The sequence below is a fragment of the Tamandua tetradactyla genome, chromosome 10, assembly GCF_023851605.1.
Source record: "Tamandua tetradactyla isolate mTamTet1 chromosome 10, mTamTet1.pri, whole genome shotgun sequence".
Classification (NCBI taxonomy): domain Eukaryota; kingdom Metazoa; phylum Chordata; class Mammalia; order Pilosa; family Myrmecophagidae; genus Tamandua; species Tamandua tetradactyla.
This window is the reverse complement of record NC_135336.1, coordinates 47792329-47817965: the sequence shown is the minus strand read 5'-3', so window position 1 is coordinate 47817965 and position 25637 is coordinate 47792329. Positions and strand designations below refer to the sequence as shown.

Genomic DNA, 25637 nt, shown 5'->3' with positions numbered 1-25637 from the left:
CTAGATAAATGTAGAATAAGAAAAGGAAATTATAAACCAATATTCCTCATAAACATAAAAATGAAGGAAAATAATAAACAGAATAATACGTCATGATCATGTGAGATGTATCCCAGAAATTAAAGGTTGGTTCAAAATTCAAAAAGCAATCAATGCAACAGACTAAAGAAACCCAACCATAGCACTATATCAGTTGCATCAAATAAAAGAATTTGACATATTTCAATGTCTATTCATGAAAAAAATTTTAAAATAACCTTGGCAAATTTTGAATAGAAAAGAACTTCATTAACCTGATTAATAGCATCCACAGAAAACCTACAGTTAACACCAGCCTTAATCAATGAAGACTGAAGGCTTTCCCCAAAGATTGGGAACATTTAATGATGTCTACTTTACCATCACTCTTCTACATTATTCAAGAAATCCAAGCGACTGTAATAAGGCAAGGAAAAGGAATAAAAAGCATATATATAGGAAAGGAAGAAATAAATTATCCTTATCTGCAGATGACATGATTGTGTAAATGAGTTAAGTAAGATTTCAAAATACAGAGTCAACATAAAATAAACATATGTGTAAATACCAGCAATGAACAATTGGAAACAAAAAAAACCCCAACTTTTTAAAGTATCATTTACAGCGGCTCAAAACAAGAAATGCCTACATATAAATCTAAGAAAACATGCATGATCTGGACGGTGAAATCAACTACAAATGCTTGTGAAAGAAACCAAAACCTGAATTAAATTGAGAACATACTGCGTTCATGGATTGAGAGAGAAAATAATTAAGATTGTCAATTTCTCACTAAATTGATCTACAAACTATGTATTCCTACCAAAATCCAAGCAGGTTTTTTTTGTGTGTGTGAGTATAGAGCAAACTGATTCTAAAATGTATTTGAAAAGGCAAAGGAACTAGAAGAGTCGAAACAAATTTGAAAAGCTAGGACAAGGTTGGAGTTTTCACGTTATGCAATTTTATGACAGTGTAAAGCTAATGTAATCAAGAAAGTGAGATATTGATTAAAAGGATAGACCCATAAATTAATGCACAGAATAGACAGTTCTAAAATAGACACACACAAATGTGGTCAATTGATTTTTTGCAAAGATGCAAAGGCAATTCAATCAAGAAAGGATGGTTCTTCCAACATATGACATTGGAAAAACTGGACATCCATATTCAAAAAGGTGAACCTCAATGTATACCTCACACCTTAAATAAAAATTAAAATGAATTGTATTATCTAAATGCAAGACATAAAACTATAAACTAGTTGAAGAAAACATATGAGAATTTTGTGTGTGATTTTAGGGTTAGGTCAAGAGTTTTTAGATAAAACATAATCTGTTAAAAATGTTTCATAAATTAGACTTAAAACTAAAAACTTTTGCTTTGCAAAAGATACAGATAATGGAATGGAAAGATAAGCTAAATACTCAGGGAAAATACTTATAAAACATATTTCTCACAAAGGACTTGTATTCAGAATATATAAAGATTTTCAAAATTCAACAATGAGAAAACAACCCCATTAAAAACTGGGTAAAATATTTGAACATGTACTTCTCCAAAGAAGGTATAATGGATGCAAAGAAGCACATAAAAAGATGCTCAATATCATTACCATTAGGGAACTACAAATTAAAAACACAATGTGATACCATTGCACACCTATTAAAATGGCTAAAATTAAAAAAAAAAAAACAACTTGACAATACCAAGTGCTGATGAGGATGTAGAGCAACTAAAACTTGTACATTGCTGGTGGGAATGTGAAATGGTATAGCCCCTCTAGAAAACAATTTGGCAGTTTATTATAAACATGCATTTATAGAAAACCCACTTCTAGTTATTTACCCTGGAGAAATATAAATCTATGTTCGAACAAAAGTCTGGACATAAATTTTTGTGAATATTCTATTTATAGTTGCCAAAAACTGAAACACAATCACATGCCTTGTAATGGGTGAATGGATAAACAGATTGGCTCATCCATCTAGTGGAATACTGCTTAACATAAAAATGGAATGAATTCTTGATATACACAATAATTTGGATGACTGTCAAAGACAGGATGCTACATAAAAGAAGTCGCCCTCAAAATACATACAGTGTGATACCAATTATATTACATTCTGGAAAAGGCAAAACTATAGAGACAGAACTGGTCCACAGTTGGTAGGGATGAAGGGAAGGTTTGATTATGAAGGGGCAGAAGAGGGAATTTTTAGACTACTGAACTGTTCTGTATTCTCATTGTGTCAGCTTTTATACAAATCTGTGATGGGTTAAAATTCACAAAACTGTACATGAGGGTGGACCACAGTGGCTCAGTAGGCAGTGTTCTCACCTACCATGCTGGAGACACAGGTTCTATTCCCGGTGCCTGCCCATACAAAACAAACAAACAAACAAAAACTGTACATAAGCACATTCAATTTTACTGTGAATAAATGAAAATATTTTTAAAAAATAGCTCATAAGGACTTCCGGAGAAGATGGCGGCTTAGTAAGACGCGCGGGTCTTAGTTCCTCCTCCAGAAAAGCAACTAAAGAAACAGAAACAATACGAAACAGCTCCCGGAGTCACGACAGAGACCAAAAAGACAGCGTACCCCATTCTGGAACAGCTGAACGGGCAGGGAAAAGCTGCTGCGGTGAGATACCCGAGGGGCACGCGTTTTCCCGGCCGGGGCGGCTGGCAACTGGGGTCCCCTCCACGCACGTGGCTCCCCGGTCTGACTGGGAACGTTGGATAGCGGGGCTCTCCCGTCACACTTGGCGTTTCGGGCCAGCTGGGCAATTAGGACCGGCACTCTCCCAAGCTGCGGTGGCCAGCGACCCCCGCCTCCACGCGCAGTTTCCCGGGCCGACTGCCGTGCAGACAGACGAGCGCCACGAGCGCCACCTACTGGGCAGGATAAGAAAAACAGAGCCCAGAGATTTCACAGAAAAAACTTTCAACCAGCTGGGTCCCACACCCAGGGAAATCTGATCAAATGCCCAGACACCAGCAGAAAATAATGGATGACACTTGGAAAATTGAAGATATGGCCCAGTCAAAGGAACAAACCAATAGTTCAAATGAGATACAGGAGCTGAGACAACTAATGCTGAATATACGAACAGAAATGGAAAAACTCTTCAAAAACCAAATCGATAAATTGAGGGAGGACATGAAGAAGACATGGGCTGAACAAAAAGAAGAAATAGAAAATCTGAAAAAACAAATCACAGAACTTATGGGAGTGAAGGACAAAGAAGAAAAAATGGAAAAAACAATGGATACCTACAATGGTAGATCTAAAGAGACAGAAGCTACAATTAGTGAACTGGAGGATGGAACATCTGAATTCCAAAAAGAAACAGAAACTATAGGGAAAAGAATGGAAAAATTTGAGCAGGGGATCAGGGAACTGAATGACAATATGAAGTGCACAAATATACGTGTTGTGGGTGTCCCAGAAGGAGAAGAGAAGGGAAAAGGAGGAGAAAAACTAATGGAAGAAATTATCACTGAAAATTTCCCAACTCTTATGAAAGACCTAAATTTGCAGATCCAAGAAGTGCAGCGCACCCCAAAGGGAATAGACCCAAATAGGTGTTCTCCAAGACACTTACTAGTTAGAATGTCAGAGGTCAAAGAGAAAGAGAGGATCTTGAAAGCAGCAAGAGAAAAACAATCTGTCACATACAAGGGAAACCCAATAAGACTATGTGTAGATTTCTCAGCAGAAACCATGGAGGCTAGAAGACAGTGGGATGATATATTTAAATTACTAAAAGAGAAAAACTGCCAACCAAGACTCCTATATCCAGCAAAATTGTCCTTCAAAAATGAAGGAGAAATTAAAACATTTATAGACAAAAAGTCACTGAGAGAATTTGTGACCAAGAGACCAGCTCTGCAAGAAATACTAAAGGGAGCACTCGAGTCAGATACGAAAAGACAGAAGAGAGAGGTATGGAGTAAAGTGCAGAAAGAAGGAAAATCAGATATGATATATATAATACAAAAGCCAAAATGGTAGAGGAAAATATTATCCAAACAGTAATAATACTAAAAGTTAATGGACTGAATTTCCCAATCAAAAGACATAGAATGGCAGAATGGATTACGACCCAGCAATACCACTGCTAGGTATCTACTCAAAGGACTTAAGGGCAAAGACACAGATGGACATTTGCACACCAGTGTTTATAGCAGCATTATCTACAATTGCAAAGAGATGGAAACAGCCAAAATGTTCATCAACAGATGAGTGGCTAAACAAACTGTGGCGTATACCTACGATGGAATATTATGCAGCTTTAAGACAGACTAAACTTATGAAGCATGTAGTAACATGGATGGACCTAGAGAACATTATGCTGAGTGAGTCTAGCCCAAAACTAAAGGACAAATACTGTAAGGTCCCACTGACGTGAACCGACATTCGAGAATCAGCTTGGAATATATCATTGGTAACAGAGACCAGCAGGAGTTAGAAACAGGGTAAGATAATGGGTAATTGGAGCTGAAGGGATACAGACTGTGCAACAGGACTAGATACAAAAACTCAAAAATGGACAGCACAATAATACCTAAGTGTAATGTAACTAGGTTGGAGCACTGAATGAAGCTGCACCTGAAATATGAAAAAAAAAAAAAATAGCTCATAAGTTAATTCAATAAATTCTATTAAAAATCTAACATTTATTATTGAGTTTTCTGAGCATTCTCACATTACCTTGTTTGAAACTTTTAACTGATTTGTGTAGAGGCAGAGCAGTAAAAAATATTTAGGCTAAACCATTATTAGTGTGAGTGCAAAATGTCTCCCCAGTGCCTACATTGGTGCCTGGTAATGGTGGTCATCCTTTATTTGCTGAACAAATTATTGGAACAAAAATAGCAGAGGTAAACTGGCTGCCTGCTGCTGAATATCACATTTTCTGTAGCCTACACAGTTTTTACAATTTAAACTAAATGGCAACATTTAAAATGAGATTTCACATAATTTGGATCTTGGGCTTCTAAAGGCTAGCACTTTTGAAATTCTCACTGTCTGCTAAGTAGTTCTAAGCCCTGAATTTATACTGTTTTGTCATTCTCACAACAACCCTATGCTGTGTGTGCCATTATCTCCATGTTATGAATCAGGAAACAAAGGTACAAGAGGTAAAGTGTCTCCTAAGGCCATTAAGCTAATAAATGATACTACCAGGATTTAAACACAAACAGTCTAATTCCAGAGCCCTTGCTCATAACTGTTTTACTAAACCACCTCTTTGCTGTATTGTGGCTTAGGAATAATAGGTCAGAGCTAGTAGCTTTTTTCAGTTCCCTGCTTGCTTTTTTCTCTTCCTCAGGTACCTGTGTAGCCCATGTGGGTATTGCTGGTTTGAAATTGTCATGTACCCTAGAAAATCCTTGTTCTTTAATCCTCAGTCAATATCGCTGGTGGGGGATCCTTTTTATTATTTCCAGGGAGATGTGACCCACCCAACTGTGGGTGGTACCTTTTAATTAGATGGCTTCCATGGAGGTGTGTCTCCACCCATTCAAGGTGGGGTTGCTTACTGGAGCCCTTTAAGAGGGAGCCATTTTGGAAAAAGCATTAGAGCTGACAGAGCCCACACAACCATAGATGTTTGGAGATGCAGAAGGAAAAAGCCCCTTGGGAAGCCTTATGAAAAAAGGAGAGAAAACTAGCAAACATTGCCATGTGTCTTCCCATCTGAAAAAGGTGTCCAGAAACCAGAGACCTCAGCAGATGTCAGCCACATGCCTTCCCAGTTGAGAGGTGTTTCAGATGGTACCAGCCTTTCTTGAGTGAAGGTAACTTCTTGTTGGTGCCTTAATTTGGACATTTTCATGGCCTTAGAACTGTAAACTTGCAATCTAATAAATTTTCTTTTTAAAAGTAATTCTGTTTCTGGCATATTGCTTTCCAGTAGCATTCACAAACTAAAACAGATTTTGGTACAGCAGTGGGGTGCTGTGGTTTGCAAATCGCCCCAAACATACTAGAATGGCTTTTAAATGGATAAGGGGAAGATTCTGCAAGAGTTCTGAGGCCCTTGATTGAGAAGGCCTGTAATGCTTTGAAGAGACTATTGGTAGAAATGTGGACTCTAAAAACACTTCTGATATAAGCTTAGACGGAAATCATGTATACATTATAGCAAACTGGAAAGAAGGTGATCCTTGTTTTAAAATGGAAGAAAAATTAGCAAAATTGACTACTGGTTTTTGATGGAAGGCAGATTTTAAAGGCCATGAACTTGGATATTTAGGAGAAGAGATTTCCAAATTAAATGTGGAAAGTATGGCCTAGTTTCTCCTTATAGCTTATAGTGAAATGCGATAAGAAAGACTTAAGCTGAGAGCTGAACTCTAGGGTACAAAGAAATTAGAAATTGATGGTCTGGAAAGTTCTGGGCTTCCAGAGAGGGAGACCCCCAAAATAGGGCTCCACATAAGTATTTAACCAAAAATGAATCCAGTTAGCCATTTCAGAGAAAGCAAGGAATAGAGATGGAGTTATCCAGGAAGGATTTGTGGAAAATTGTCTGATGGTTATGATCCCTTCATAGTACATAGGAATCCAACAAGAGTGTTGTGGGATCTATATAAATAGAAGCACTGCCAGTCTGGACTAAATGGGACAGGATAGGGACAAATTGAAGAAAAAATAACTTCAAAGGCAGGATCATGGAAGCTAAGGTCTGAAGGCAAGAAACCTTGGGCTGAAGAGTAGACCCACCCAAGAATTTGGAGAGGGTGAGTTTGCCTGGAAAGTAGAGGTGGGCCTTCCACCTCTATGCTCTAGAAGAGTTGTGCCACCTCAAGCCTTGGAGAGAGTGGATCACTTTCCTTGGAGATTGAGGAGAGCCTTGCTGCCACCACATTGTTCTTAGGGTATTGAGCATATTCCCCAGAGATAGCCGAGACCCCAGGTGCTGTCCTGATGTTTGGAGAGGGGATCTGAGAGAAAGGGGATTTCCCCAGTGTCCCCCAAGGTTACATTTGGAGAGAACAAGGCTTCTGCATAAACCCTTGGAATGGGTGGGACTAACGTTTTCTAAAACCCTTGGGGAGGGTGGGATTAATGCCTTCTAAAGCTCCATTTGAGATCTAATGGAATTTTCCTTGCGGGTTTTCAGAATTGTTTGAGTCCAGTGACCCCTGTGTTCCTTTCCATTTCTCCCTATGGAAATGGGTATATGTATCCTTTGACTGCCCCTCCTTTGTGTATTGGCAGCAGACACTTGTTCTGAGATTTACAAATCCACTGCCAGAGGAGAATTTTGCCTTAGGACTGACCATGCCTGTAGCTGACTTTGATGATATTTTGTACTCTTTCTTACTTTGTATTGCATTTGTAGTGTTACTAAAATGGTTTAAGGATTAGTGATATTGTGATGGAATTAGTGTATTTTGCATTTGGAAAGAACATGTCTTTTGGGGGCCTAGAGGGTGGAATATGCCAGTTTGAAACTGTTGTGTGCCCCAGAAAAGCCATGTTCTTTAATCCTCATTCAGTATTGCTCAATGGGATCTTTTTTATTGCGTCCATAGAGATGTGACCCACCCAATTATGGTTGGTAACTTTTGATGAGGTGGTTTCCATGGAGATGTGTCTCCATCCACTCAAGGTTAGGTCACTTACTGCAGCCCTTTAAGAGAGATCTATTTTGGGAAAAAGCTTTAGTGCTGAAAGGTCCTACACTACCAGAGATCTTTGAAGATGAAAGTAAACACCCCTTGGGAAGCCATTGAAAAATCTAGGAGAGAAAGCTAGCAGACATCGCATGTGCCTTCCCAGATGAGAGAGAAACCCTGAACTTCATCAGCCCTTTCTTTGGAATTAAGTTATCTTTCTCTGGATGACTTAATTTGGACATTTTTATGACCTTTGAACTATAAACTTGCAACTTAATAAATTCCCTTTTTAAAAGCCATTCCATTTTTGGTGTATTTCATTCCTGCAGCTTTAATAAACTAAAATATGGGTATATTAAGTTACAATTCCCAAGTTTAGTAACTTACCCAAATTTCCATGCCAATCAGTGATAGAGCAAAGTTTAGAAAACAAGTCTTCAGATTTGTGGACAACTGTAACATAAATTTAGGAACAACTGTATGTATTTACGTACACATGTAAATATTCACACACACACACACACACCTTTTGGAATCCTCCCTGTGCAAATCTCTAAACCCAATATAATTCCCAAGTTTGAGATTTTGCTTTCTGTATTCTCAAACTCTCCTTTTAGGACCTCATCCACTCAAGAGTTCCTGATTTTTTTTCTGTGCAAAATGATTATCTTTTCTCCTAAAATTCAGCCACTCATCTCTGACTGCTATTGTTTATTTGCATATCTACCTCATTCTCAATTTATCTGATACCTAGAAGGATGGATTAGAGGATGAGATGATGACAGAATGGAAACCAGCTATGATGTGCCTGTCACAGTCCACCTTCTATCCCCCTCCAAGTTGAGGAAGGTATAACCATGGATGGTGACAGTAGGAACAGAAAAGGAAGCAGTTGCAAGGAACATTTCCCATGAGTAAGAAAGGCCTTGTCACTAACCAGAGGTGGGGTCTAAAAGACATGGAAGAAATAGAAATGACTTAGGTTTGGGTGAGGGGGGTGGGGAGCAGAGAGAATTGCAAAACTGGGCCATAAATAGTGGTTCCTGTGAGTAAAACAGGAAAGTTTGGAGGAGGAACTCTTTTGAAGATGACATATTTAGCTTCAGACAAATTGAATTTGAGCTGATATCAAGACATGTAAATACAGAGGGCATATAAGCAGTTAGAGATGTTGGGACAGCTCCTCTGGGGTAAAAATAGAAAGCTGACAATTATAAGCCTGGAAATGATCATTAGAACTTTTAAGACATGACACCTAGGGCATTATATAAGATTCTACAAAGGTTTCATGCACCAGGGTAACTCTCCAAAACTGACAACCTTCAGATGGGTCCCTGGGCCAGATGAAATGCAGAGGAGCCAGCCTCTCCAGAACACCATCTAGTTCCATCCCCATAGCCCATATTATCGACAGCCCTTTCCAATATGAAAAATGTAGAATAGGCATAGCCCAAATACTGCTAAAGAGTGGGAAAAAGATCAAAGGTAATAGTGGAGTTATACAGAGAAGGTAGGTTTAACAAGTATGATTGCTGAATCATTGTATTGGTATTTCTTTTAGTCTCCTGTATCTTAGAGCAGCTAGAAGTAAAACCTTAAAATTGTGGAATTGTAACCCATACCAAACTCTGAAATCTGCTCTACAACTAATTGTTGTGATTTGCTTTGAAATTTATTGCTTTTTTGTGTATATGTTATTTTTCATAAAAAAGAAAAAAGTCAATTGTGATGACAAATGAACAGCTATATGATGATATTGTGAACCATTGATTGCACACTTTGGATGATTACATAGTATGTGAATGATTACATGGTATGTGAATATATAATATATTTCAATTAAAAAAACCTCTACCCTCACAGTTATTTTATTTTTTAATTTATTTTTTCATTGCAAAATATAACATATATGCAAAAAAGCAATGAATCTCAAAGTACACCACAATAGGTGGTTACAGAACAGAAATCAGAGTTCCACAATTTTGGGTTTTTCCTTCTAGCTGCTCCATGACACTGGAGACTAAAGTATTATCAATGTTCCCTATTCAGTAGTCAAAACAACAACAACAACAAAAGAACTGTAAGACATGGGCAGCAATGGGGATAGGAGACCGAAAAGGAACACCAGATTTTTAGCTTTAGAGATGGCTTTAGAGATCCATTTAGTCTAATAGTTTTGATTTATTGCTTCTTTTCAAGCAGATGAAAGGGAACATGTAAACAAGAAGGCAGAGCTGCAGCAGCTGAGGGGGCAGAAGGTGGTGGTAGGAGGACCACACAAACTCAGTTCTTCAGCCTCTTTCTCCTTTCCTTGCCTCTAAATCCATGTTCAGGGAATGAAAAGATGCTGAGGCTGGGGAGATTTACCCAAGTTATTACCATCTAAATCATGGCAGAGCCAGCACTAGAATCCAATGAACAGCTTTTCCATAATGTCCAGAAAATTATGAAGAGAAGTTCAAAAAAAAGTGGTTTTCATTTTCATTGTGTTTCCCTTCTCTAGAACTAACCCCTGTTGTCCAAGCAAGCAGCTTCCTGTACACAATGGAGGGAAAACAGTACCTCACAGGCTTGGTTTTTTTAAATGTGAATTTATTGAGATATAGTCACACATCATACAATCCATCCAAAGCATACAATCAGTGGTTCACAGTTTCATCACATAGTTGTGCATTCATCACCATGATCATTTTTAGGACATTTGCATTACTCCAGAAAAAGAAATAAAAAGAAAAAATAAGTCCCCAAACATGACATACCCTTTACCCCTCCCTTTTATTGCACTCTATCCAATTTTAAGACTTACAATAGAGGTGGGTTAACTAAGACAATGTGGTATTGTCAGAGATAGATGTATTATCAGTAACAGAACAAAACCTCCAGAAACAGATCCATACAAACACAGGCAACTAACTTTTTTTTTCAGTATTGTTATACATCATCATCAAAGATCAAAACTACTGGATTAAAGTGCAACGTGTTCAGGTATTTCCTTCTGGCTATTCTAAAACACAAGACATTAAAAAGAAATATCTATAATGAGTTAGTAGTCACAGTCATTTGTTAAAACCTAATTTCTCAGTTACACCTCCCTCATTCTCATTTGATCTTTGTATCAATCTTCAGGGCTGTCTGGGCAATGACCATTTTAACTTCTTCATGTTGAAAAGTGGTGTTGACATTCTGGGGTAGAGGAATGAACCTCGTTGTTTTTCTCAGAGACAGTGGTACCTCTAGATTTCAGGACTTATCTGGCCTAGATCAATCTGGAGGCCTCAAGTTTCTGAAAAAATAAATTTACTAAGAAAAATTTTTTAGAGATTTAGGTAGAGCCCAGGACACTCCCTAGGATTTTCAAGAATACTGTCAGTTGGGCCCTGTCATGGTCAGGTTCATGTGTCAACTTGGTCATGTGGTGGTGTCCCATCAGGCAACTGCTGGCCTGTCTGTTGCTATGAGGATGTTTCATGGACTTAAATCATGATCACATTGGCAGCATCATACCATCTAATAAGGGGAGTCACACCACTGGGGGAATCACACCATCTAAACACTGGAAGGCTTTTAAGGGGGATTCTAAGAGAAAATCACTCTTCCTGCTTCAGTCAGCCAGCCTCTCCTGATATTTTGTTGAGGACCTTCATTGGAGCTGCCAACTCATGGCCTTCCCTACAGACCTTGGATTCTACATCCCCATGGTTACATGAGATGCTTTTATAAATTTTATATTTACAGTATCTCTTGCTGATTCTGTTTCTCTACAGAGCCATAGACAGCTTGGTACTGGGAGTGGTTCTTAAGAAACAGAATCTTAAAAATGGTTTTTTTATGATTGCTTTTCTATTCTGAGTAGACTCAAAGGCACTATTGACTCTGTTTCCTGTAATCATAATGACACTGCCAATCCATGGGGTGAGCTGGCAAAAGAGATAGTCAAAAATAATCACCATCTGATTCTGCTAATTGTTCACTTTTATGAAGCCAGGCTCTGGGTGATAACGTTTTTGACACTTTTACAGAGTTTTGTGGAATTAAGAAGCATAGAGATGTTGGCTAGTTGTTGTTAGATATGCCGTATACATTGATGAGGGAAAGGGATGAGCTGAAGGCTTCAAATGAAAAGCTTACACTCTGTATGACAGATGTAAAAGTTTCTGTGAGTGCCCTGAAGAAAAATATTATTTCCTGTAGCTGAAGACTTGAGATCCCTGAAAATCAGACCCAGATTCTCATTGTTACGGTAGCAACTTTACAACATAAACTGAAATCTCAACCTTGCATGGTGTCTGCTGTTAAAGTGAGGGGGGTTGATTGGAAAGGAGTGGGGCTCTGAAAAGTGGGAGTGGCACAACTCACTATTACCCCTAGTGATTCATTAGGAAAATTTTTGCTTCCTGTCCCTATGGCCTTGAACTCTGTTGGTCTACAGGTTTTAGTTCCAGAAGTAGGAGTGCTTCCATCAGGAGAAACAGCAATTCCATTGACCTGGAATCTAAGAGTGCCATTTGGCAGCTTTGGGATACTCATGTCCCTGGATCAACAAGCCAATAAGAGGAATACATCACTGGCTGGGTGAATGACCCTGACTATCAGGGGGAAATAGGACTACAACTACCCAATGGAGGTAAGGAGAGTTTTCCTGGAATATAGGAGATTCCCTAGGGTATCTCTTTTAAGTTGTTTGCACCCTGTTCTGGAGAGATTTAATGCATTTCTGGTTGTAGGCAGGACAGTTGAGTATTGTTAGGTGAGGAAGATCTCCTAGGGCGTCTTTTATTACTACCATGTCCTGTGATTAAAATCAATGGGAAACTGCAACAACCCCATCCAGGCAGGACTACCAATGGCTCTAGAATGAATTTTGAGTCACCCCACCAGGCAAAGAATCATGGCCAGCTGAAGTGCTTGCTGAGGGTAAAGAGAACATGCAATGTAGTGGAAGAAGGGAGTGATAATAAGAACTATGACCACATGATCAGTTGCAGAACCAGGACTGTAATGGTACGATATTTCTTCCTTGTTTTGTGATTAGTACCTATGTATTTATACATAAATCAAGTGTCTTTATTTTCTTTATTTTATCCCCTTTATCATATGTTGTAAGCTGTTTTGCCCATGTTATAGTATTTAAGTTATAAGATGTCAAGTTTAAGAGTGAATATTACCCAAGGACTTGCACCCTAATCTGGAGAGGTTTAATGAGTTTCCGGTTGTACATGGGACAGTTGAGTATTGTTAGGTGAGGAAAAAAATGTGTGTATTATTGTTTTCTATTTAGAGATTAAGTATGGCTTAAGGTGATATGTATAGCTGCCAAATTGACAAGGGATGGACTGTCACGATCAGGTTCATATGTCAGCTTGGCCAAGTGGTGGTGCCTGGTTGTCTGGTCAGGCAAGTGCTGCCCTGTCTGATGCTATGATGACATTTCATGGACTTAAATCATGATCACTTTGGCTGCATCCACAGCTAATTGCATTTGCAGTCAGCTAAGGGGAGTGTGCTCTGCAATGGGTGATACTTAATCTAATCACCATATGGCTTTTAAGGAACATTCAGAAGAGAGATCACTCTTCCTGCTTTAGACAGCCAACTTCTCCTAAGAGTTCACTGAAGACCTTCATTGGAGCTGCCAGCTCGTGGCCTGCCCGAGAGACCTTGGACTCCACATTCCCATGGTTACGTGAGACACTTATAAATTTTATATTTACAGATATCTCCAGCTGATTCTGTTTTTTCAGAGAACCCTAGCTAATACAGGCCCCAACCATGGGCTTTTTTTTTTCCTAATTGTGAAATGTGACATATATACAAAAAGCAATTAATTTCCAAATACATTTTAACAAGTAGTTATAGAAAAGATTTTAAAATTTGTTATGGGTTACAGTTCCACAATTTTTCATTCTTCCTTCTAGTTGCTCCAAGACACTTGAGAAGAACATTTGCAAATCTAGGTGAAATGGAAGAGTTTTTACAAACAAGTGGCCAACATTGACCCTGAAACCTCAAAAGGCCAATAAATATAGCAAAAATTAAAAGCACAAAAGATCTTCATGCTTTACAGATCCAGATAATTCCGTTAAAGCTGAAAAAAACCCAAACAAATCACAATTGCTATGTATTTCCCCCAACCTTTTATTATGAAAGTTTTAAAATTGAAAGTTTAGTTCTATGAATAACTATATATCCATTTATCTAGATTCTCCTAGATTTAATAATTAATCAACATTTTTCTTATTTGTGTTATCTTTTTATATAAACACATACTTTTGTATGTGTTACAATTTCAAGTCAGACATTTTAACACTTCACTCATAAATATTTTTGCATAAGGACATTGCCTGACAAAATCATAATACTATTATCACACACACAAAAGAATAAGTCATAAAAATATCAAATATCCAGTATATATACAAATGTCCATAATTACCCCCAATATGTTTTTATATTGTTCTTCTTAAGACCAGGATCCATCTCAATACAATATAAACTATTCCAGAGTGTTAAGGAAACAAAGCAAGCTTTTAAATTCATCTTATGATTTTTGGTATCAAAACTTGACAAAGCACAAAAACAAGACACAGGAATTGAAAAGCAATCTGAATAACAAATCCAAATGCAAACATCCTTATAACATTATCAAACATTTCAGCATATTAGTGGAATGATTTGTGGTTGAGGATATTTTCCCCTCCTCCATAACACAGTAGCCTTGCGGTCACTTCTCACTGTCGCCTTTCAGGCCTAACCAACCAGGATAGAAAGGTCCATCCTCTTTGTCACAGGACTTGTTCAGAAAACCCAATCCAAAAGGTGCGATCTAAGGAGTAAGAAACTCAGTTCTTTGCAAAGCTGGCAAACGCTACAAACTAGCCTGAGTCCGGTTTTCCAGCGTATTTGCATCACCCCGCCTTGGACTTCGCCTCTTGGCCCCTTTGCCTTTTAGGACATTCCTTTATCCGGACTGTGGTATCATAAATCGTTTCCCGTTGGTTCACCCTAACGCAAATAGCAGGCGATGGATAGGTATTCGAACCACACAGGAATGGAGGTCTCCTGCACTGACAGAAGCAGGGCAAGCAGGGAGCTTTGGTCACGTGGTGCCGCCCAGGGTCCCGCCCCCGCCCGCCCCCGCCGCCTTCCGGCTTTGTCCCGCCCCTCGCGCTGCCGCCGCGGGCCTGGAAACATCTCAGCTCGTTCGCGGCTTTAGGTGCTTCCCGAGAGAGCCATGGCTGGTGAGTGGCGCTCACTGGATCTGTGGCGCGAGCCTTGGTCGTGGGAGGCTTCGGGTACCGCGCTTGAGGAGGCTCTCGCCGCCAGTGCCCGTTGCCCCTCGAGGCCTTTCCTCAGTCGGGTGCCGCGGAATTTGGGGTCGGGCCGGGGTTGGGGTGGGGAAGGCTGTCCCGGCGGGCGAGCAAGGCGAGAACAGGGTGGAGGAGGGAGGGCTCCCCGGAGCCGTCGAGGGTTCCAGCCTTCCGAGAGCGCCGGCCGGGCGGTGGGAGCACCAGGTCCGCCGCCTCTGAGCCAGAAGGGCCAGCGCCCTTCTCCACGCTGGGTTGCTCCTACATCCCATAAGGCAGTGTTTCTAGGTGCGTGCAGGGGCCACCTGTTCAGAATCACCTGCGCGAGAGAGTTGCTCGTTAAAAATACAGGTTTCTGGGATCTGTCCTGTAACTACTTGTTGAACAGTGCTTTGAAAGCTATTGTTTTTTTATTTCTTTGCTTTGTATATATGTTATACTATACAAAAAAAATAAAAAGGAAAAAAACAGGTGAGGGTGGAATATGGAAAGAATAACACTATGTATTTTGCACAGTTATAAGTGATTTGAAATTTATTTTTAAAAACATGCACGTTTCGCACTCTACACCCAACGTAAAGAAGCAGAGACCCTGGGAGCAGGTCTGGGACTTTGCACTTACTGTAAAGTCTTCAGGTAATTGTGCTGCCATATGGGATTCTTGGAAGCTGTTGGGTTTTGCATTAGAAGCCAGGCTAGCCAGCGGGGATTTCTTTCAGTCTTTTTCATCTTAGATTGATTTTTGCGTTTGGGTTTTGCAAAGATGTAAGCTCTAATTATTTGTTTTGAGCCCTATAATGTGAAAAAGAAGCACCTGCTTTCTTTGATTTGGGCTGTGTGGTAAAGGGACTGGATAATTTGCCCCACATTTTATCTCCTTTGCCCTTCTCTCCTAACCAGAAAACTGGAGATGTTTCTACTTCTGGACATTGAGCTTTGGGGTTAGGTATTACAAGTTATGTAATAACTTGCATTTCAAACTGTGTATGCCAGATTTCTTTACATGAAGCATTGGAGTGCTCTTGACTGGGAACCTAAATTATAGACTTGGCTCAGCTAGTAGCTTCCCATGGGCTGTCAACAAGTCATTTAATTTTTCTGGACCTCAGCTTCCTGACCTATAAAATGTATATAAACTGCCTTTACCCAGGTTTTGTGAGGCTCCCGCGAGATAAAATATGTGGAAGTGTTCTTTATTTTCCATTTCAAACTGCCAGAGCAGTGCAGGTTGGCTGAATGTTCAGAATTGGGATACAGAAGTCCTTTTACACATCTCCTTAGAGGTGTTACTGTCACCTTGGAACGGGCAGGGCATTGCAGCTTTCCCATCAGATCATGAACAGGAACTGTGTATCAGGCAGGGTCCAGGCAGGGTCCAGGCAGGGCGCAGAAACCACACCAGTAATATGAACAAGAAAGTTTTAATGTGAAAATTATTAACCAATAAAAGGTGTCCATTCTAAGAGCTAAAAGAAAGCTCTAAAGAACATAGGATTAGCAAATGCGGAGTATAACTACTACCTGAAAAAATGAATAAGTGGAGAAGGTCCCAACCTCCTTATCCCAAGGCTGAAATTCAGATCTTGTTGGCCTAGCTAGCTCCATAATTTGCAGAGCCAAGTTCGCAATGAAAATTTGGAAGCCCTGCTCAGAAAGCAGAAAAAAATGGCTGTCAGTTTTTCCTCCCTCAGTTTCTCTCTCAGCCTGTCATCATGTTATTTTTATTTGCTATTGAATGTTGTGCTCCCTTGGGCACAGGGATGTTCATGGGTTGAGTACAGATCTTCACAGGTATCTACTCCCCCCCATACCACCCACCAGTGACTCTGTATCAGTGCAGCCCACCAGCTGCCCAACTGGCTCCTGCCAGCTGCTGGTCCAGCTGCCTGACCAATGCACCATGTCCCAGGGTTGTGGAACCTTAAAACAGGCACCTCCTCATTCTTACATACTTGCTGCTCCACTTCGTGGTGGGTGGACCGTTTCCTAGGGATTGCAACTTCTGTTCTGGGGTGTGCCCACTTTCTGGATCAAGGGCGGGTGGGAGAGCTAAGATCGATTAGTAAAAAATAGAATCAGTATTCAAGTCATGTTCTTGTTTCATTCTTCATACTACATAAGAAGCCGGCCCTACCATCTTCATTTCAGATTCTTGTGTCTGGCATGAGGCTTTGCCTGTAGATGTCATTCTGTCTCTGAGTTTCTCAACTTAGCATTATTGACATTTTGGATCGGATCATTCTTTGTTGAGGTGGAGTGGGGGAGGGCTGCACTAAGCATTATAGGATATTTAACAGCATCTGTGGCCTCTATCCATTTGATGCATCCCCAGTTAGAACAATCAAAAATGTTTCCGGACATTGCCAGTTGTCCCCAGGGGTACAAAACTGAGGGTGGGTGGGGGTCAAAGCCTACCACTCTGTCTGAACCCAGCAATTGGATCTTCTGACAGCTGTTTTTTTATCTTTGTTCTCAGTTTTCCGTTTGGCCCTCATTCAGCTTCAAGTTTCTTCGGTTAAATCAGATAACCTCACTCGAGCTTGTGGCCTTATCCGCAAAGCTGCAACACAGGGAGCCAAAATAGTTTCTCTGCCGGTAAGTATGAGGGAAACCATCCCTTTCTGGGAATTGTAGACCCAGCAGAATAGTGTTTGCTGTCCCTGGTTGTCCGCTTGTGTCTTGAGGTCCAGCCACGTCCCGGGGATCCTAGGATTGTTCCATGTTTGTCTGGAAGATGACCGTAGAAAGGATCTTTGTAATAGGATGTGCCAACATGGTTACAGGTCTTTAACTTTAGAAGGATCTACTCTGATGCAGAAACTAAAATTCTAGTAGGTTGAGAGACTTATCTAAAGTTAAAATTCTCAGTACTTTGGATACTTACCTTTGTTCCTATATGATTAAGTCTTTATAGGATCAGAATATATTGGCTTTAACACTAAGCCTCCAACATTAAAAAAAAAAAAAGACTGAAAATTGATTAGGTATATTGAGAGCGTCTGTGGTATCTTAAAGCCAATAGGACTCTGCATCTCTTTCCAAAGGGATTTCTTTTAAAATAGAACTAGCAGAAGATTGCACCATATTTGTTGTCAGAAAGTGCAGGGTTAATCCCAGAGAGAGTTCCTGCTTCTGGCATCTGCTCCAAGGGCCTGATGGAGATCAGTGGGTGGAACTATTCCAAACTCCCTTTTCTGTTGTGGGGGTGAGGAAGCCCTTTACACAAATCCTGTCTGTTGACTGAAGAGTTTTCAGGGCCACCTTGTATTTTAGTTAGGCTTCAGTGCACCATAAATATGGCCGGTAAGCAGGAATCTCTAACAAAGGAGCTGAAGGTCTTAGTTGTAAAACCGTCTTCCTATAGCTGCGTTTGGGGGACTGGCCCTGATTATGGGTCAGTTTATGTTGCTGGGGCTAAGAGATAAAGCCCAGGAGTCAAAGCACTTGTATTATATGTCCTCTTCATGGATTGTCTGGCGTGTATCTGCATAATCTAGCAATCCTTGGGCCTAAGTTTCCTAGCACAGCGTCTGGTACACAGGAAACTCATTAAATGGGAAAGGAATGAGTTAGATCCTAAGTCTGGTAATTTTTACCTTCTGTTTTCTCAAATATCACAGAGCTCTTGAAGACAGACAGTTGGGGCAGGATGAGAGACTTCATAGAATCAGAATGATAGCTCTGAAAGGGAACTTAAAAACAGCTCATTTTACAAATGAGAAAATATCTTAATCTCTGTGGCTTTCACACTCAAGGATTTTTGCTTTGCATGGTTAATAATTATAATTTTAAGCCTGTTAATTAATCCGAACACCCAAAGTCATGTGAGTAAGCCTGCGTAATCATGGACTGTACGTGCCCAAGATTGGGAACTAGTTGATCTGTAGAGATCAGGTAGCGGTAGGTCTGGTCTCTGCTAGGATGACCATGATCTGATAGAATACACGTCTTGCCTCTTTTAGCCCCACCTGCACTGTTGAGTCCTGCCTGTGGCCACTGACTCTTTAATTCTGCTGGGGTGTCAGTGTTTTTCTTATTATCTGTGTTTTACTTCTTTAAGTGAGAGTGAAACTGGAAGAAGCAGCTGTGCCGTCTTAGACAGAACTTTAAAATAGATCGGGTGTTTTGGTGTCCCCCCCCCTTTTTTTCTCTCCAACATTATTCTAGGAATGCTTTAATTCTCCATATGGCACGAAATATTTTCCTGAATATGCAGAGAAAATTCCTGGTGAATCCACACAGAAGCTTTCTGAAGTAGCAAAGGAGTGCAGTATATATCTCATTGGAGGTAAATTCTTCCTTGAAAAGAATAATGGCCTACACGTTAAAAACATCTGCATAATTTTTGTTGTTACATTCAAACTGTGGAAGACAATTCAGCCATTAAAAAAATGCAACAGATCTATATCTAGTAATGTGGAAAGGTCTGCAAGAAATACTTTGAAGTGAAAAAAAGCAAATGCATTATGGTATAAACAGTTTTTTCCCATTCACTTGAATCTCACACCCAAAAGAAGATTATATATTTTTATATGTGGGTGTGTATATATATATATATATATATAAAGGCATAATAAATGTTGTAAAAGAATACTTACCAGAATATGGATGATTTTTCCTGGAGAAAAAATGGAATTACATGCGCAAATGTCAAAAGGACCTTTGCTTTAGTGGTGGAAACGTGGGAAAAGAAATCACATCTGCATGTCTTTCATTATACTAATATAAGGTTGAGAAGTTTTATTTTATTTTTGTAAAGAGGCCACATGCATAAAAATAACTTTATGTGGCTTTTAAGTAAATTTTAAAATGTCCTGTTTACGCAAATAAAAAGTAAGCACAGTGAAACTCTATTCAATCAATATAGCAAGCAAAAATTATTTTTGCATTTTTACATACTAAGGATTAGAAATGAATAAGAGGTGGAGAAATGAAGGCAAAGCAGGAAGCACAGAGATGGAACCACAGGAGCTACATTCAGTGATGGAGAGACCTGTGTCTTAACATTTCGATTTTGAGGCCTTTTGAAATATTGTTCTGTTGTAGGAACTGGCAGGTTTAAGCTGAGCAACAGGAAATTCCTCATTTTGCTCCATGGTTGTAGATTAATTGTTGCTCAAGAACAAGGTTAAATTTTAGTAAGAGTTTGGTCATTTTTTAAACTTGTCTTTGGCATCTAACCTATTTATATGTTGTCTGCACTCGAGTTTATTTCTGGAACATCATATTTAAGAAAAACCATGATTAAGTATCCCTTAGAACATAATAAACTTTACTGTTGGACACAAGTGACAGTTTATCAAGTCTTTATATATTTGTCACAAAAGAGCTGCTTTATTCAGAATGTTTTGTGTACCCTTGTGTTTCTCTTCTCAATGAAAGGTTCTATTCCTGAAGAGGATGCTGGGAAATTATATAACACCTGTGCTGTGTTTGGGCCTGATGGGACATTACTGGTAAAGCACAGAAAGGTAAGTAGGGAATGTGATGCGTCTCATTGCCTCTTGAGAATTTGCTGTGAAGTCACTGATTCCTTCTCCTCATATTGTGTACACATTAGGCATTTGGCTGATTGGCACAGGTGATTGTTCTTGGCTATTGACATTTTTATATAAATTTTAGACCCAGCGTTTCAATTTCTGCAAGGGAAAGACCTACAGAAATTTTTATTATGATTGCATTGAGAAATGATTTGGAAAGTCAACATCTTTGTGCTATTAAATGCTTAAAAATTTAGTAGTTAGGTGATGAGTTAATCTTTTTATCATTATGAAATGTCCCTATTTATTTCTTGTAATACTCTTTATCTTGAAGTCTGTTTTATCTCTGATTCTACTAGTAATCACTCCAGGCTTCTTATGTTTATTGGTTACATGGTACATCTTTTTCTAGTCTTTTATTTTCAACTTGGGTCTTTATATTTAAAATAATTCTCTTATAGACAGCAAATGGTTTGATGTTGCTTTTTTATTCATTTTGACAGTCTCTGCTGTTTTATTGTAATTATTGATAAGGTTGAACTGAAGTCTACAGAAATTTTATTGTTTTTTCCCTTTGTTCCTTTTTTCTGCATTCTTTTGGGGTAATTGAATATTTTTTAGTGTCCCATTTTAATTTATCCTGTTTAATATCTAATTTAGTTTATTTCCTATTCATTTTGACAGTCTCTGCTGTTTAATTGGAGGTGTTGGTCCATTTTATTTTTAAGTTTAAGCAAATTTTATTTTGTGAACCACCTTTTTTTTTTGACAGCATTTTATTTATATCTCCCTCCCTCCCTCCACACACACTCACACATACAACTTATCCTTTCTCATAACACTTCTTGGTTGAGGAAAAGTAAAAAATGATTTTTTTTTTTTGGTATGGGCAGACTCTGGGAACCAAACCTGGGCAAAATGATTTTTAACATTAAAAGGATAATGAAAATGTATAAGGCTGGATAGCAGAATTACAGATGCTGGGCTATGGAGTACTTTTGGGGGCTAAAAAAGAAGCACATAATTTTCCTATCATTATTAAATAGCCAATTGAAAAAGTTTAGTAGGCCACTAGATTAGGTGATGAATGGGGAAACAAAAGTATTTGAATAATAGGTAAGAGCGGGCCACAGTGTCTCAGCAGGCAGAGTTCTCGTGCCATGCTGGAGACCTGGGTTCGATTCCTGGTGCCTTCCCATGCAAAAAAAATTATAATAATAGGTAAAAGATAAAATATAGCCCTTTGTGGGGTTTTTTTTGCTAGATGAATTGCTAGTCTTTGGGGAAAAAAACACATCCAGGTACTATATTTTTTATATGAAAGGTAGAAGATTCTATACTTGTGTTTAAGTAAAATACAAGGGTTCTTTCAATCCTGTATTGACATGTACTTACTACTTAGTCATTTATTTACAATTTAACATGCACATGAATTTCTTGGTGGGAAATAAATTTTTTTTTTTTTGGCTTTTAAAAGAGAATTTATGTTGCACATTTATAGTACTAAGGCTATAGAAATGTCCAAACTAAGGCATCCAGAGAAAGATAATTTATGACACTCGTGGTTTCTCTCTCAGCTGGGAAGGTATATGGTAACTCCTGCTAGCTTTCTCTAATGGCTTCTTCAGATAGCTTCCCTGGGGGGCATTTTCTTTCTGCATCTCCAAAGGTTGCTGCCTGTGGGGCTCTGAAGCTTTTTTCCAAATAGTTCCCTTTTTATTTTTTTAATGACTATTTTTATTGAGAAATCTTCATACACGTACAGTCCATCCACAGTATACAATCAGTGGCTCACAATACCATCACGTAGTTGTGTTTTCATCACTATGATCATTTTTAGAACATTTGCATCACTGCAGAAAAAGAAATAAAAAGAAAAAACTCATGTATTCCATTCCCATTACCCCTCTCTCAGTGACCACTGATATTTCAATTTACCCAATTTTTTTTTACCTCTTACCCCCCCATTATGTATCTATTTATATTTCTTTATTGTTTTGCTCATTTGCCCATACCCTGTATAAAAGGAGCATCAGACATAGGTTTTCACAATCACACAGTCACATTGTAAAAGCTGTACAGTTATACAATCTTTAAGAACCAAGGCTACTGGAACATAGTTCAGCAGTTTCAGGTACTTCCTCTAGCTACTCCAAAACACTATAAACTAAATATAGTGCATAAGAATAATTTCCAAGATAACTTCTCTGTTTGAAAATGTAAGGCGGCATAACAGGATTACAGATGCTGTGCTATAGAGTACTTTTGGGGGCCAAAAGTACTCTATACTCTTAGCCACTGCAACTTTATTTTGTCTCATTTCTCTCTTTCCCCTTTTGGTCAATAATGCTTTCCCAATCCCATGATGCCAGATCTAGTCCATTTCTTTTTTATTGTAATTATTGATAAGGTTGAACTGAAGTCTATAGAAATTTTATTGTTTTTTCCCTTTGTTCCTTTTTTCTGCATTCTTTTGGGGTTATTGAATTTTTTTAGTGTCCCATTTTAATTTATCCAATTTAATATCTAATTTAATTTATTTCCTTTTCAGTAATAATTTGTGTGTGTGTGTGTGTGTGTGAGAGAGTATCGGGTTTCCCACCAGGTGAGAAAGTTTAATAGTTCCTTATTTTTTTCTCCAGCCTTCAAGGGAAGTAATTCTTTCAGTTATTTTTTTAGTTGTTGACCTAGGGGTTATAATATACTCCCTTAATTTATCATAGACTGCTTAGAGTTAATATTGTGCCATTTCATGTGAAATATAAGTCCATTTCCTAACTCTATTCTTTTTTGCTACAGTTGCCATACATGTTCCGATTGCATACATTTTAAATCCCCCAAACAGTACTTTTATTGAATAGTCGTGTATTTTAAAGAAATTAAGCAGAGTATGTAGTCTTTTAAATTTGTTCCAGTGCTACCGTTTCTGGTGTTTTTCTTTCCTTCCTAAAGATCTTGGTTTCTGTCTGGTATCAGACAGAAGGACCTCCTTTAGCATTTGTAGTAAGAGTCAGCTAGCTGTGAATTCTTTTAGTTTTTGTTCATGAATATATCTTCATTTTGCTGTCATTCTTAATAAAGGTGTTTTGTTGGATGTAGAATAGTTTCAAGGATGTTGTTGTCTTCGAGCTTCTCTTTTTGTGGTAACAAGTCAGCGGTAATTTGTTTTGTTGTTCCATTGTATGTGATTTGTTGTTTTTCTCTACCTTCTTCTTATTTTTGCTTCTCAGTGATTTGACTCCGATGTGTCTAGATGTAGTTTTCTTTGTGTTATCCTGCTAGGTACTTCTTAAATCTGTCCATTGAAGTGTTCCCCTATATTTGGGAAATTTGGAGGTATTATTTTGTTAAATATTTTTCTATCCTGTTTTCCCCTCTTAAGGAGCTCCAAAATATGTATGTTATTCTTTTTAATATTGTTCCACAGGTCCCTGAAGCTCTGTTGTTGTTTTTTCCAGTCTCTTTTTCTTGATACTCTTCAAGATTGGACAATTTCTTTTGCTCTGTCTTCAAGTTCACTGATTCTTTTGTCATGTCCAATTTCCTATAAGCCATTAAAGTGAATTAAAAGAAAAAATTTCAGTTCCGTCTGAAATTGGAAACAAAACAAGGACACCTGCCATTCAACATTGTACCGGAGGGCCTTCCATCGGAGATTGGATTGCATTTTTCTGTTCTAAAGTTTCCATTTGGTTCTTTGTTTTAGTTTTAATTTCTCTACTGAGATTTCCTGCTTGTTTATTCATTAAGAGTATTTTTTTCTTTACACCCTTAAGCTTAGTTTCAATAACTGCTAGAATTACCAGTCTAGGTAATGACGGGGTCTGTCTCCATTGATTGCCTTTTCTATGGAGGATGTGTCTCATTTTCCTGTTTCTTTATGTCTCTAGTAATTTTGGATTATCTATTGGACTATATGTTGGATTATGTATTGGATTATTTTAGACTATCTGTTGTAGACGTTTCAGAATCTATGATATCTTCTTAATGGTGGAATTTTTTTTTTTCAGCAGGTGGTTAACTTGACTGTACTGAAAAACCAAACCGTCGCTGTGAGGTGGGCCACAGCTTTGTGTAGTGGGCAATACATGTTCCGATTGCATACATTTTAAATCCCCCAAACAGTACTTTTATTGAATAGTCGTGTATTTTAAAGAAATTAAGCAGAGTATGTAGTCTTTTAAATTTGTTCCAGTGCTACCGTTTCTGGTGTTTTTCTTTCCTTCCTAAAGATCTTGGTTTCTGTCTGGTATCAGACAGAAGGACCTCCTTTAGCATTTGTAGTAAGAGTCAGCTAGCTGTGAATTCTTTTAGTTTTTGTTTATGAATATATCTTCATTTTGCTGCTCTGTTCAGTTGTTTATCCTTAGCTGCTTACGGTTTGCTCCACTCATATTGAACAGTGGTTAGCCAGAGAATTAAACGGATTTTATGTGCACAATTTAGGATTCTTGCCTTTTACTTTCTCTTTTTCAGAATTTCACCCCTTCCTTTCCAGGTGCCATGGAACTCTTTTTGTTCTCTGGTTCTTCACGCCAGTAGGATTGCTGCTAGTTTTCACCACCACCCAGGACACCAGTTGGGGTCACCTCTCAGGTTAAGAGCAGTAAAAAAAAACCCAGGAAATTCACCCACTGCCAGTTTGTTCTTCCAAGTATTGATTCCCCTTCAGTTTTTGCCTGATTTTGGTCATTTCCAAAGTCATTGTGTTTTTTTAATTTGTCCAGAATTCGTAGTTATCTGTGGGGCAGTTGGTTTGCTAGGAGCTACTCTGAAAGAGGAACCTTCATTGGGCTAGTTAACTCAACTCTTTGAAGTGCATTATTTCAGTATTGAGTTTTCCAGTCTATGTATGTGGTATATATCCCTCCATTTATTTAGGCTTTCTTTTTTTTTTTTTTTTTTTTTTTTTAATTTTTTTATTAATCAAAAAAAAGAAAAGAAATTAACACAACATTTAGAAATCATTCCATTCTACAAATGCACTCAGTAATTCTTAGTATCATCACATAGATGTATGATCATCATTTCTTAGTACATTTGCATCGATTTAGGAAAAGAACTAGCAAAACAGCAGAAAAAAATATAGAATGTTAATATAGAGAAGAGAATTAAAATAATAATACTAATAATATATATATATATATAAAGGAAAAAGAAAAAAAACAAAAACAAAAGATACAAACACACAAACAA

The 25637-nt window shown here is 38.4% G+C and overlaps 1 protein-coding gene across 2 annotated transcripts in view; it reads left to right on the top strand.

The window, feature by feature from the left end:
• Positions 1-14785: 14785 nt before the first annotated feature.
• Positions 14786-25637, top strand: part of NIT2 (nitrilase family member 2) — a 28803-nt gene continuing 17951 nt past the window's right edge. For both annotated transcript variants that reach the window (XR_013158560.1, XM_077118597.1), the window contains exons 1-4: positions 14786-14895; positions 17438-17556; positions 19129-19249; positions 20344-20432. Coding sequence is in view for 1 of the 2 variants with exons in the window: in XM_077118597.1 (XP_076974712.1) it covers positions 14889-14895; positions 17438-17556; positions 19129-19249; positions 20344-20432 (336 nt within the window). In the remaining variant the exon portion in view is untranslated. The remainder of the gene's footprint in view (positions 14896-17437; positions 17557-19128; positions 19250-20343; positions 20433-25637) is intronic.